This window comes from Oncorhynchus masou, chromosome 29, assembly GCF_036934945.1.
Source record: "Oncorhynchus masou masou isolate Uvic2021 chromosome 29, UVic_Omas_1.1, whole genome shotgun sequence".
In the NCBI taxonomy this organism is placed as follows: Eukaryota; Metazoa; Chordata; class Actinopteri; order Salmoniformes; family Salmonidae; genus Oncorhynchus; species Oncorhynchus masou.
In genome coordinates, this window is record NC_088240.1 from 78,591,362 (window position 1) to 78,605,831 (window position 14,470).

The window sequence follows — 14,470 nt, forward strand, 5'->3', positions numbered from 1 at the left end:
ATAAATGAAATGACGGTCATTTTGGAAGGGGGCACCTTTTTCTCACTTTGAGACCACCAAAGATCTGTGTACGGCCCTGCCTAGAGTACAGTACTGGCTTCCATACCTACAACTGCAGCCTTGTAGTCTTCCAAACAGCATCCACAGCAATAGAAGGGGAACTACCGGTCCCTGCTACTTCGTGTGCTGTCCTAGACCAAAAGTTACTCAGCTGCATTCTAAACCTCATACTTTTCTTGCAGGTGCTTTCCACAACAGCTCTGGTTCTCCCACACCATAAAATAAGAAACTTTCAGAGGTATCAGACTACAGAGCTATTGGAAAATAGCTTTTCTGGGACATGCTGCTTTTAATTCAAAAGAGTTAAACTTACTCACATCAGACAGGTTGAAGTCTATTTCTTCAACCTCAAACCACACTCAAAGAGTGCAGAAAATGGGACACAAGTGCACCTCTAAACCCTCGTCGTTACAAACACTCATCCTCTCCACCATCCTCCTCTTCATCTCCCCTACCGCTGCCATGCCAGGGCCTGACTATGGAGGCCACCCGCGGTTCATCTGCATTCCCGTCCCTGCCGATACCGACCCTGCCTGCTTCCCCTCTGGGGGGCCAGTCATGGGGCCTAGCGGGGCAGGGCACCACGGGCCTCCTGTAGGGCCCCCGAACAATAATGGCTGGTGGGGAATGACAGAGGAGGCTAAAACCACTATTTTACACCTGAGAGAGAGCCTGGTGCAGCAGAAAGAGACCATCCTGGATATGAGAGAGACCATCAGGGAGCTGACCGCCAAGCTCACCCTGTGTGAGGGCTCTGGACCGGGCATCGTGGCTCACAACGACCACCATGAACCTCCATCTCATCACGGAGGGGCTGTCAGCCACCTGCCTTACGCTGACAATGGTCACCATGGCAACCAGCAGGGTCACCATGGAAACAACAACCATGCCTTGGATGCAGCCGGACACTACCCTGGGAATGGGGGGCACCGTTCGGACAGTGGGCATAACAACAGGGGGAAGGATAAACACGCAACACCAGAGGATATGATATCATCAAAATCGCCGGAAGAACTGGGCAGGATGCTGCAGGCCCTTAAAGAGAGAATGGATAACCTGCAGGTGAGAGAAAGTTCCGTTTAGTACAGAAAAGAGATAATGGAGATGGGATGGGGTCATGAGGAAAGAGATAAAAGAATGACAGAGGGATGAGAGACAGAGACTAAAATCAGGATTAAGGGATGACTTTAAATTGTAAAAAGCGTCTGCTAAATGGCAGATTACTATATTATAATGCGTGAGAGAGAGGGAGAGAAAGAAGAAGAGGGATGTAATGTGTTTCCATGTGTCACTTCCTTGTCTTGTCTCAGGTCAGGTGATGCACATGTCATTGGATTGTTTGGTCAAATAAACAAATCAACCTGAATAAGAGCTCGGGATAATTAAATCTGTTAATCAGTTAATCACATGAAAGTACCACTCTGCCATGCGAGACACCATCTGCCACAGGCAGACAGAGTTCTACATCTTGTTTCCTGGCATCAAAATCCTTTATTTGTAAAAACAATCAAGGATCACCATTGTCCCGTTCCTCTGCTCCACTGCCAGCCCTGTCTGACTGTCAGGAGCAGAACAGTCTTGGCACAGAGAGAGACTGGCATCCCTGGCATAACCGGTCCTGGCCTGACAGTGAAGTGGCTTTAGGGGTTGGATGATCACCCTGTCTAAGTCAAAATGGGCACACTAGACAAGGTTATTGAGCACTGATGGTTTAAATGGATTCTGCTTGAGTACGCTTGGTAGGGTTTGGTATGGTTGGGTGGGTGGGTGTGTGGGTTTGAGATGTGCAGGGCAGAGTATGCTGGGTGAGTTTAAGATTGGTAGAGAGAGTTAGGTTAGCTTGGTAGATGGGTAAAATTAGTGTGGCTGGATGGAGCTGGGCATGGCACATCATTCCTACCTGTTTTCTCTCTCTTGCTTTCTCTCGTAATTCAGACTTTGTCGTCCAGGTTTGTGGCCTGATTATCAGGCTGTAAGTGGAGATCATGATAATTGACACTGATCTTCGATCTGTACCCTCTGCTGCCCGTGCCATCTGTCTATCGTCACGGTTCCACAGAGAGACCACAAGTCAACGATGTAGAAACTCACATATCTCTCAATCTGTTTCTCAATCTCAACCATAATAAAAAAAAGAATGTACGTACTGTAGTCAACAGTAAATAAGGGTAGTGTTTGTGTCTCCCTCCCCAGCAGTCAAGGAACACCTCCACCACCTACTCCAGCTCTCTGAAGGAGCTCCTCCAGAGGAAGATCAGTGCTCTGGAGCAGCAGATGCACCACACCGCTGCTGCCCTCAGCAGCAGCCCTAATCACCATGACGACAGCGATCACCACGATGACAGGCACCATGAAGACCACCCCGATGATCACCATGACGATGGTCAACACGACAATGAGGCAGATAGCCATGGTTACCTGCAGAGAACGGGTTATCACATACCAGGGCCCAGGGCTGGCCTGCACTCCAACAACAAACTGGACTCTCTACTGAATAACCTGCACCACACAGGTACCAACAGCAGGAAGAAGACCAAGACCCCTGATGCCTTCCAGATCGGTTTCCCCATGAGAACCAACTACATGTACGGGAAGGTGAAGATGACCCTCCTCCACGAGATCTTTGCCCTCACCCTGTGTCTGTGGATAAAGGGGGGTGCAGGCCCCGGGCTGGGGACCCCCTTCTCCTACTCTGTACCAGGACAGGCCAACGAACTGGTGCTGATTGAGTGGGGCAACAACCCCATGGAGCTGTTGGTGGATGACAAGGTGAGATGGGGAGAGAGAGCGTTGAGTAGAGAGTGGCCATGTCTGAATACCCATCCTAGTGTATTACATACCTAAACTGCATACTCATTTCGGTGTTTGGTCTAGTGGAATTCACTCGCCTTTTCATCTTTTCCAACGTTATTGACAACAGCTGATAATCAGAGAAATTGACTTGCGATACCAAAATTAACGAATTGTGGGAGTCTATTTTTGAAATGTCAGTCTATTTAAAAAACTATTTTTTTCTGCATACTATTTACACTGAACAAAAATATAAATGCAACGTGTAAAGTGTTGGTCCCATGTTTTATGAGCTGACATAAAAGATACCCATACATTTTCCTTACTCACAAAAAGCTTATTTCTCTCAACTTTTGTGCAGAAATTTGTTTACATCCGTTAGTGAGAATTTTTCCTTTGCCAAGATCATCCATCCACCTGACAGGTGTAGCATAACAAGAAGCTGATTAAACAGCATGATCATTACACAGGTGCACCTTGTGCTAGGGAAAATAAAAGGCCACTCTAAAATGTGTAGTTTTGTCACACATCATAATGCCACAGATGTCTCAAGTTTAGAGGGAGCATGCAATTGACTGCAGGATAGTTCACCTGAGCTGTTGCCAGATAATTGAATGTTAATTTCTCTACCATAAGCCGCCTCCAACATTGTTTTAGAGAATTTGGCAGTACCTCCAACCGGCCTCACAACCACAGACCACATGTATGGCATCGTGTGGGCGAGAGGTTTGCTGATGTCAACCTTGTGAACAGAGTGCCCCATGGTGGTGGTGGGGTCATGGTATGGGCAGGCAGAAGCTACAGACAACAAACAAACACACAACAGCGTGTTCCTGTTCCTGCCAATATTCAACAACTTCGCACAGCCATTGAAGAGGAGTGGGACAACATTCCACAAGGTCACAATCAACTGTCTGATCAACTCTATGCAAAGGAGATGTGTCGCACTGGATAAGGCAAATGGTGGTCACACCAGATACTGACTGGTTTCTGATCCACGCCCGACCTTTATTTTAAGGTATCTGTGACCAACAGATGCATATCTGTTTTCCCAGTTGTGAAATCCATAGATTAGGGCCAAATTAATGTATTTAAATTGACTGATTTCCTTACATGAACTGTAACTTAGTAAAATATTTGAAATTGTTGCATGTTGTGTTTATATTTTTGTTCAGTATAGTACGCTAGAACGGGTATTCGGAGATGGGCAGATTGGATGCTATATAACTCTCTTGGCTTTAACACTTCAGCTGTGAGGATAAAAGCCACGTAAGCCACGTCTCTGTAGCCAAAGGTTTAGCCCAGAAGGCCTGTTGGACTCAGTAGCTCAGAAGATCAGTATATAATAACTAGGCTACATTGAAGAGCATTGTAACTCCGAAGGGAAACCGAATGGACTTTCTGACACCAGTGATCCGTCTTAATGGCGTGACGTTGACGTCAGAGAGCAGCTTACTTAGACAGCAGGTGGAGAGAGTCTCAGCCAGAGGATGAATTACACCATGATTTTTGTGGGTCTCTATCAATTTTTTATGGGACTAATAATAAAGACATAATATAAACTGTAAAAAATGTATTACCTTTTAATGTGACATTAGCACAACCAGTCATGATATTTTCCTCTGATTGTCAAACAAATCACTTCAAAATGTAGGCTACCTATGCATGTTCATCCACTTCAAAATAATTCCAGCATCCAAACTGCATGTACAGTTGAAGTCAGAAGTTTACATACACCTTAGCCAAATGCATTTAAATTAAGTTTTTCACAATTTCCAACATTTAATCCTAATAAAAATTCCATGTCTTAGGTCAGTTAGGACCACCACTTTATTTTAAGAATGTGAAATGTCAGAATAATAGTAGAGAGTGATTTATTTCAGCTTTTATTTCTTTCATCACATTCCCAGTGGGTCAGAAGTTTACATACACTCAATTAGTATTTGGTAGCATTGCCTTTACATTGTATAACTTGGGTCAAACGTTTTGGGTAGCCTTCCACAAGCTTCCCACAATAGGTTGGGTGAATTTTGACCCATTCCTCCTGACAGAGCTGGTGTAACTGAGTCAGGTTTGTAGGCCTCCTTGCTCGCACATGCTTTTTCAGTTCTGCCCACACATTTTCTATAGGTTTGAGGTCAGGGCTTTGTGATGGTCACTCCAATACCTTGACTTTGTTGTCCTTAAGCCATTTTGCCACAACGTTGGAAGTATGCTTGGGGTCGTTGTTCATTTGGAAGACGCATTTGCGACTAAGCTTTAACTTCCTGACTTTAACTTCCTGTCTTGAGATGTTGCTTCAATAATATATCCACATAATTTCCCTTCCTCCTGATGCCATCTATTTTGTGTGCACCAGTCCCTCCTGCAGCAAAGCACCCCCACAATATGATGCTGCCACCCCCGTGCTTCACAGTTGGAATGGTGTTCTACAGCTTGCAAGCATCCAACTTTTTCCTCCAAACATAACAATGGTCATTATGGCCAAACAGTTCTATTTTTGTTTCATCAGACCAGAGGACATTTCCAAAAATTACTATCTTTCTCCCCATGTGCAGTTGCTAACCGTAGTCTGGCTTTTTTAATGGCGGTTTTGGAGCAGTGGCTTCATCCTTGCTGAACGGCCTTTCAGGTTATGTCGATATAGGGCTTGTTTTACTGTGGATATAGACACTGTTGTACCTGTTTCCTCCAGCATTAACACAACCAGTCATGGAATTGTTTTACTGTGGATATAGACACTGTTGTACCTGTTTCCTCCAGCATTAACACAACCAGTCATGGAATTGTTTTACTGTGGATATAGACACTGTTGTACCTGTTTCCTCCAGCATTAACACAACCAGTCATGGAATTGTTTTACTGTGGATATAGACACTGTTGTACCTGTTTCCTCCAGCATTAACACAACCAGTCATGGAATTGTTTTACTGTGGATATAGACACTGTTGTACCTGCACCTCCAGCATCTTCGCAAGGTCCTTTGCTGTTGTTCTGGGATTGATTTGCACTTTTCGTACCAGAGTATCTCTCGGAGACAGAACGCATCTCCTTCCTGAGCGGTATGACAGCTATGTGGTCCCATGGTGTTTATACTTGCGTACTATTGTTTGTACAGATTAACTTGTTACCTTCAGGCATTTGGAAATTGCTCCCAAGGATGGGCCAGACTTGTGGAGGTCTGCAATTTTTTTTCCTGAGGTCTTGGCTGATTTCTTTGTAAAATCGTGTGAGATTAAAATGGACAAACGAAAGTGCTACATATAAGGCTACTCAGTGGATATTCTGACAGCAGTTTGAGGGTCGTAGGTCACATAACCAAGGCGCTATTGACATTTGAACGTTTGAAAAATGTATGTAAAATTGTTTGACATGAAAATGGACAAACAAAAGGGTGTGCAATATATTAGGCTCATCAGTTGATATTCTGACAGCAGTTTGAGGGTTGTAGGTCACATGGCCAGAGAGCTATTGACATTCGAAACAGTGAAAAAAAGAACAATTCATTTAAAATCACCTGAGATGAAAATGGATGAACTAATGGGTGTGCAATATATAAGGCTAGTGACTGGATGTTCTGAAAGTAGTTTGAGGGTTGTCGTTCACATGACCAAGGAGCTATTGAAATTAGAAACATTGACAAACATTGAAAATATATGTCAAATTGTGTGAGATGAAAATGGACAAACAAAAGGTTGTGCTACATATAAGGCTATTCGGTGGATATTCTGAAAGTAGTTTGAGGGTTGTCGGTCATAAGACTAAGAGAAGCTATTGAAATTTGAATCTTTAAAATATTCTTGTGAAATCTCATAAGATGCAAATGGACAAACAAAAGGGTGTGCAATGTGTGTCTATGCCATGGAGTTAGCTACAACTCGTTTTGAAAGTTTTAGGAGAAATGGTTAAAGAGCTATTGAAATTTGAAAAATTTGATTTTGTCACTATGTTGACGGTCCCTAACTGCTGTTGGTGGAAGTAAGGAAATATCCAACATGAATCTGCTTTTACCTCGGTCACAGAGAACACCAGTACCCACACACACCTGAAAAACAACAAATGAGTGCTCTAAACAGCTGACTGACAAACGCAAACAATGATAAATCAAAGGATAAGTCTAACGATTGGAATAAAGGCCATTTTTTAAATCAAGGACACATGGCAAACAAATGGCGTAAATTAGAAAGTACAAAGGAAAATCTATGTGCAAAGGAACTTAGGCCGAAATTCAGCACGACTGAGTGGACAGTGCTGCCACATATAAATAAATGGTTTAAACCACGACGGAGAGGTGGGGGTATTTGTTTCATTTGGAATATTTACCACTGTAAAACATATATACCACTACATTTTAAACAAACAGAGTAGTTAATTTGCATAATTTAGAGACCCCCCAGTAATTCACGGAGTAAATACCCAGTAAATACTACGGAGTTACTACTCAGCAATACTACACAAGATCTACACAACCCTACTGGTTTTACTGTTTGATTGCTGTTGAGATGTGTAGTTAACCAGTAGTGATTTATGTAGTCATTTAAATAGTAATGAGTGACAAATTGGGACCTTTCATCACTGGTGAACAATGCATATTTCCTATTTAAATCACTACATAATTCTCCCTTAATGACTACTGTGTAACTTCTGATCTTTTGGGTATTTACTATCTAAAACCTACGCATACCTACACAATTCCTACATGTTCACTATTGAATTACTACACAAAGCCTACTTCTGTATGCCTACTCAATCCCTATTGAATTTCTACTGCCATTTGTGCGCGTAGTGTCACCACTGATCACTACTGAAATTCTCCTGATCCTTTTTCATTTCCTAATAAGTTATATAAACGACTAAACAACGACATGGAAGTATCCATAACACTTAAAGGAACTGGTGTCTATGAAACTATGAAAGACAGGACGACGAAGGACGGAAGAGGATTACATCCAGGATGGGCAAAAACAGTAGCTAGCTAACAACAGCCAACTACTTCCTGTCTTGTCTTTTGTGTTCACAAAAAGCCAGTGTTGACTTCCTGTAGTGTGACCACTTATTTACTACCAACATCAAGTAGTAAAAACTCTACTTGACTACTATTGACAAGCCTGTGTAGTAAAGCTGTAGTGTTTTAACTACTTATTTACTACCAACATCAAGTCATCAAGTAGTACAAATCTTTACCTGTTTACTACTGGAAACACACAAGTTATCTCCTTGTGCTGTCAACTTGGTGGTACTCAATCCCTACTCTCCTCCCTTCCCCCCAGGCAGTGACTCTGCCCCTTTCTATCAGCGATGGAAAGTGGCACCATGTGTGTGTGACGTGGTCGACGAGGGACGGTGAGTGGGAGGCGTACCAGGACGGGGTGAAGAGGGGCTCTGGGGAGAACCTGTCCGCATGGCATCCCATCAAACCTGGAGGGGTCTTCATCCTCGGACAGGAACAGGTCATCTCCAAATTCTTTCAGTTGGTTATTGAGTGTCTACAAAAAGCTTTTGCATTACACAAGACAAAAAAAGTGCAAACTAAGCCATTTTCCCTGCGACCTCACTCATTAACCCCTTGAGCAAGGCAGTTAACCCCCGACAACAAACTGCTCCCCGGGCTCCTATGCAGTGGACACTAATTGAGGCAGCCCACCGAGCTTCTCTGATTCAGAGAGGTTAGGTTAAATGTGGAAGCCACATTTCTGTTGAATGTGTCGTGTCTTTTGCATCATTAAACTAAAGACTTATTTTGATCAAATAAATTCTCTGTAATTATTATTTACGTGATTAAACTAACTTAATCATGTAAATGTAATTAACTAGGAAATCGGGGCACCAAGGAAAATATTCGGATTACGAAGTTATATTTTTCATAATAGAACTTTCAGATATTTTAATATCTGATCAATTAGTATTCTAATTAATGAATTATTCTTTACCTCACGTTAGTCTCATTCCAAACATCGTAAATTGTTGGCTATCTACACGAACCCAGTCTTCACTATGAGTCATCCATACATCAAGTGTCTCAATCATTTATTTATTAACTAACTAAATGATCAAAGAAATGCATACACAAACAAACAAGTAGATATGGTTACAAGAAAATGATAGGGAATGTGACCTAGTGGGCTAAACCGGTATCGCGGTTTGGTGGACAAAAGGGAAGTGGGGGTCAACTGAGATAAAAGACACTACAAAGTTGATAATTATAACAATTGAAATGCCAATCCTTTTCACATGAACGCTCACTCATTCGGGAATAATTGCAATCAATATATATATTTACACTCAGTGTGTCGTCGTGATCTCTGTTGGAAAGTTTGTTTCTGTTGGAAAGTTTGTCCTCAAGGACAAACTCCTCAAGGAATTTATGACCTGCCTAACAGAGCCTGTTGGTAGGGGGTGAGGGAGAGAGGGGGATGGTGCAGAGAGAGGGGGATGGTACTCGCTATCCCCAAGAGGGCAACGTCATGACAAATGCATTCAGTTGTGCAACTGACAAGGTATCCCCTTTCCCTTCCTTCCTTCCCTCCCCTGCCCATAATTTCACCTATTATTGACTGAGTCCCTTATCCTAGTATAGCCTCCCTTTATGTATCACGCCACGGCTGTCTAGAATGCTATGTTTACACAGTCACAGAATTCTGATCTTCTTATTTTTTACCATTAATTGTTTTTTTCACAATAATTGGGCAAAAGATCAGAATTGGGCCACCAGTGTAAACGCAGCCCAAGCAGAAGGACTGTTGTGCGTGCGCCCTTAACCAACCACAAAATCAGTCACTTCACTAGCATGGGCTTTCTCTCAGAAACAGTGATTGTGTTTGGGGTTGAGGTCAGAGTCATTACTGTGTAATCCTAGCCTCTGACCTCTGAACCCTGACCTTGTCTCATTTAGAGCAGCAGATAGGTTTTGTCATATAATGAATGCTGACTACCACCTACCATACATACAGGAGGTTGGGGAGGACAGGCTCATGGTAATGGCTGGAGTGGAATAGGTAAAAGGGTATCAAATACATCAAACACATGGTTTTCATTCGATGCCATTCCATTCGCTCCGTTCCGGACATTATTATGAGTTGTCCTTCCCTCAGCAGCATCCTGTGATCCAAAGCTAGCCACAAACAAACCCCATAGTTTAGTTTAAATGCATTTATGGCTCCTTTCTTAAGTACAAATCCTAACTTTAGAATGAGCCTAACATGACCTTATCTCTCTCCTCCAGGACACTCTGGGAGGTCGTTTCGACGCCACGCAGGCGTTTATGGGGGACATCTCTGACCTCCAGATGTGGGCTAATGTCCTCACGGCCCATGACATCTACAGCCTGGCCTCCTGCAACAGCCACCTCAGTGGGGACGTCATCACCTGGTCCGAGAACGTGGTGGAGCTCCACGGAGGGGTCACCAAGTACCCCTTCGACCCCTGTCACTAAGGGCAACCAACTATTATGACATTACCAATGGATCCATATCACACACATACTTAAAAGCACTCCGATCGAAGAAGGATTGTTTTCCGATCCAGAGGGGGTATGAGATCACACAGGATAGAGAATCCACTCCACTTAATATTACCACCTGACTAAAACTATGCCTTCCTTTTAGTCGGAAATACGGTAGACCCCCATTCCCAGAAACTGTGTTATGACTATTATGGAATTAAATGTTTTGATAATGAAATGTACTATACTGTATATACAGTGCCTTCAGAAAGTATTCATACCCCTTGACTTATTCCATGTTTTGTTGTGTTACAGCCTGAATTCTAAATGTATTAAATTATAACAAATGTTCATCCATCTACACATAATACCCCATAATGACAAAGTGAAAACATGTTTTTAGAAATTTTTGCAAATGTATTGAAAATAAAATACACAAATAACCATTGACACAAGTATTCGCACCCCTTAGTTAATTCTTTGTAGAAGAAACTTTGGCAATAATTACAGCTATGAGTCTTTCTGGGTAAGTCTCTAAGAGCTTTCCAAACCTGGATTGTGCAATATTTTACAATTCTTCAAGCTCTGTCAAATTGGTTGTTGATTATAGGCAACCATTTTCAGGTCTTACCATACATTTTCAAGTAGAGTTAAGTCAAAACCATAACTTGACCAGTCAGGAACATTCACATCTGGTTGGTAAGCAACTCCAGTGTAGATTTGGTCTTGTGTCATAGGTTATTGTCCTGCTGAAATGTGAATTAATCTCCCAGTGTCTGTTGGAAAGCAGACTGAAACAAGTTTTCCTCTAGGGTTTTGCCTGTGCTTAGATCTATTCCATTTATTTTTAATCCTGAAAAACTCCCCAGTCCTGAACGATTACAAGTATACCCATAACATGATGCAGCCACCACTATGCTTGAAAATATGGAGAGTGGTACTCAGTAATGTGTTGTATTGGATTTGCTCCAAACATAACACTTTATATTCAGGACAACAAGTTAATTGCTTTGCCACATTTTTTTCAGTATTACTTTAGTGCCTTGTTCCAAAGAGGATTCATGTTTCGGGATATATTTTTATTCTGTACAGGCTTCCTTCTTTTCACTCTGTCAATTAGATTTGCATTGTGGTGTAACTACAATGTTGTTGATCCATCCTCAATTTTCTCCTGTCACAGCCAAATTCACTGCTTGACTGTGAGGGATCTTACAGATAATTGTATGTGTCGGGAACAGAGATGAGGTAGTCATTCAAAAATAACGTTAAACACTTTTATTGCACACAATAAAGTCCATGCAACTTATGTGACTTTTTAAGCAAAATTGTACTCCTGAACTTGTTTTAACTTGCCATAACAAAGGGGTTGAATATTTATTGACTTAAGACATTAGATTTTTTATTAATTTGACATTATTGGGTATTGTGTGTAGGCCAGTGACAAAAAAATCTAACTGTAATAAATGTTTTATTCAGACTGTAACACAACAAATGTAGAATAAGTCAAGTGGTGTGAATATTTTCTAAAGGCTCTGTATATGTATCTATTTTTCTAGCTTCTATTTGACCCTTTATTAGTGTTACTAAAATGTTACTGCTGTTTTAATGTCACAACAAGGATAATATGACATATTGTCATATAGTTGATGAAGATCAATAGATATTGTTGTTACGGTACACAGCATCCTTATAGTAGGCCCATATAATTGACTTCGAAAGTGGTTACATAGGTAGAAGGAGAGAGTGAGGTTGACCAATGGATTCTCTTTGAAAGAAGATTCCTTGAAACATACAGCTACTATACCAAAGAAACCAAAGAAAAGTTAGACTAATTCATTTGTTTAGTCTTTTTTTATTTTTTTTCCTGTTTTCCTGTGAAATAAGTACATTGAGTACATTTCCTTAAAGCTGGAGTCCTTAGTGGTTACATCCATTTTTGGACTTAGAAATTAATGATATATTCCCATTGATTCTTGAAGAATATAACTTAGAAATGAATCATGAGCTTAGTTTAAATGTCATACCATATTAGAACCCAAAATATAAGCTTGTTTTACTCCAATGTTTGTAAACAATGTAAATGTAAACAAACACTGTATAGCCTCCAAACATGGGTAAAACTTTTTAAGAGTGGTTACATTTCTCCAGGCCCATATCTCAGCTTTATACCAAAACAGAGGTGGGGTGACCTCTTTGTTATGGTTTCAATTCAGTATTCTAGCTTTGTGTTATTGTTTTGATTTCAGAAAAATGTTTAAATTATTTACCTGAGACATGAATTCCCAGCAAAGAAATGTGCTTTATGAGCCTTTATATGTATACTGAACAAAAATATAAATGCAACATGCAACAATTTCAAAGATTTTCCTGAATTACAGTGTATATAAGGAAATCAGTCAATTGAAAGAAATTCATTACGCCCTAATCTATGGATTTCACATGACTGAGCAGGGGCGCAGCCATGGGTGGGCCTAGGAGGGCATAGGCCCACCCACTTGGGAGTCAGGTCCACCCACTGGGGAGCCAAGCACAGACAATCAGAATTGGGGGGTTTTTCCCACAAAAGGGCTTTGTTACAGACAGAAATACTCCTCAGGCCTCAGCCGCTTATGGTAGAGAAACAACATTCAATTCTCTGGCAACAGCTCTGTTGGACATTCCTGCAGTCAGCATGCCAATTGCATGCCTCCTCAAAACTTGAGACATCTGTGGCATTGTGTCGTGACAAAACTGTACATTTTAGAGTGGCCTTCTTTTGTCCCCAGCACCTGTGTAATGATCATGCTGTTTAATCAGCTTCTTGATATGCCACACCTGTCAGGTGGATGGATTATCTTGGCAAAGGAGAAAAGCTCACTAACAGGGATGTAAAAAAATGGTTGTGCAGAATTTGTGAGAAATAAGCTTTTTGTGCGTATCGAACATTTCTGGGATCTTTTATTTCAGCTCATGAAACATGGGACCATGCTTAGGGAATGTGACTTTGGGAAAGAGGTAATCATAATGGGAGATTTTAACATTAATTATGAAGACAAGTTTTGTAGGAAAACCCTCAAACGGATCACTAATACCTTTGACCTTACACAGCTAGTTAAAGGGCCAACCAGGGTGACTTGTTGCTCTAAAACACAGATTGATTTGGTGTTCAGTAATAAACCAGAGAGAGTGACTAAATCATTCAATATGGTTACTGGGCTATCTGATCATAATCTGACACTTATAGCCAGAAAGCTGTCTAAGAGCAGGTTTAACCTCTCTACTGTTAGAAAGCCGGATCAACTAAGAATACATAAGAGTGAATTAAGTTATTTTGAAAACGCAATTAAGGGAATTAACTGGAATGATCTCTTGTCCTATACAGACGTGGAAGCTGATAGTCAGGTTTTTCTATCCACAATCCAGACTTCAATAAATGGTTTCCTAAAGAAAATCAAATCCAAACCTGGCCTAAAGAGCACTCTTCCTTGACTAAATGGAGAAATCTGGAAATTGATGAAATTGATGAAAGAACTCTACAAATTGATGCTCTACAAATTGCCCTAAGATCCAAATTAGAACATGACAGACATAGGTTTACCAGGTTGAGAAATAAGGTGATGAAAGAAATCAGACAGGCCAAGGCAAACTTTTTTATTAACATAATTGGTGAAGCAAAGGGAACATCTAAACTGATCTGGGAGAATCTAAAAACGTTAACAGGGAAAGACCATAGTAACACTGCAAAAAGACTAGAAATCATGGTGAATAACAATCTAACACAGGATGCAGTCGAAATAGCAATAGCCTTCAATTCCTACTTTATTGACTCTGTCAGGGTACTGACACAACCCCTCCACTGGTTTCTTGGGCTCAGTGCTAGTGAATGACGCTCAACCTGTCTTCATTATAAGGGAGGTTTCTGAGTCAAAGGTGAACAAGGTGATTAGCTCACTAAATATCTCTAAAGCCAAAGATTACATTTACATTTACATTTAAGTCATTTAGCAGACGCTCTTATCCAGAGCGACTTACAAATTGGTGAATTCACCTTCTGACATCAGTGGAACAGCCACTTTACAATAGTGCATCTAAATCATTATTGTAAAGTGGCTGTTCCACTGATGTCAGAAGGTGACATGGATAAGATAAGATGTGTTTGGTCTGGACTCTACCTTTCTTAAAAACTACAAAGAGTCACTC

The 14,470-nt window shown here is 41.3% G+C and overlaps 1 protein-coding gene across 2 annotated transcripts; it reads left to right on the forward strand.

The window, feature by feature from the left end:
* The first annotated feature begins 276 nt into the window (after positions 1-276).
* LOC135521327 (neuronal pentraxin-1-like) lies at positions 277-10,838 on the forward strand. Of its 2 annotated transcripts, none has more exons than XM_064947244.1 (4): positions 277-1,122; positions 2,254-2,829; positions 8,121-8,300; positions 10,073-10,838. In XM_064947244.1, the coding sequence occupies exons 1-4, from the start codon at positions 436-438 to the stop codon at positions 10,280-10,282; spliced, it is 1,653 nt and encodes a 550-aa protein (XP_064803316.1). In that variant the 5' UTR covers positions 277-435; the 3' UTR covers positions 10,283-10,838. The 2 variants fall into 2 exon arrangements, with proteins under 2 accessions (XP_064803316.1, XP_064803317.1); XM_064947245.1 differs by having other exon boundaries at positions 2,257-2,829.
* Positions 10,839-14,470: the final 3,632 nt, after the last annotated feature.

Coding starts and splice junctions, on each gene's coding strand:
- LOC135521327 (XM_064947244.1), top strand. CDS start 436: ATGGGACACAAGTGCACCTCTAAACCCTCGTCGTTACAAACACTCATC. Junction 1,123..2,253: donor AGAGAATGGATAACCTGCAG/GTGAGAGAAAGT, acceptor CTCCCTCCCCAG/CAGTCAAGGAACACCTCCAC. Junction 8,301..10,072: donor TCATCCTCGGACAGGAACAG/GTCATCTCCAAA, acceptor TCTCTCCTCCAG/GACACTCTGGGAGGTCGTTT.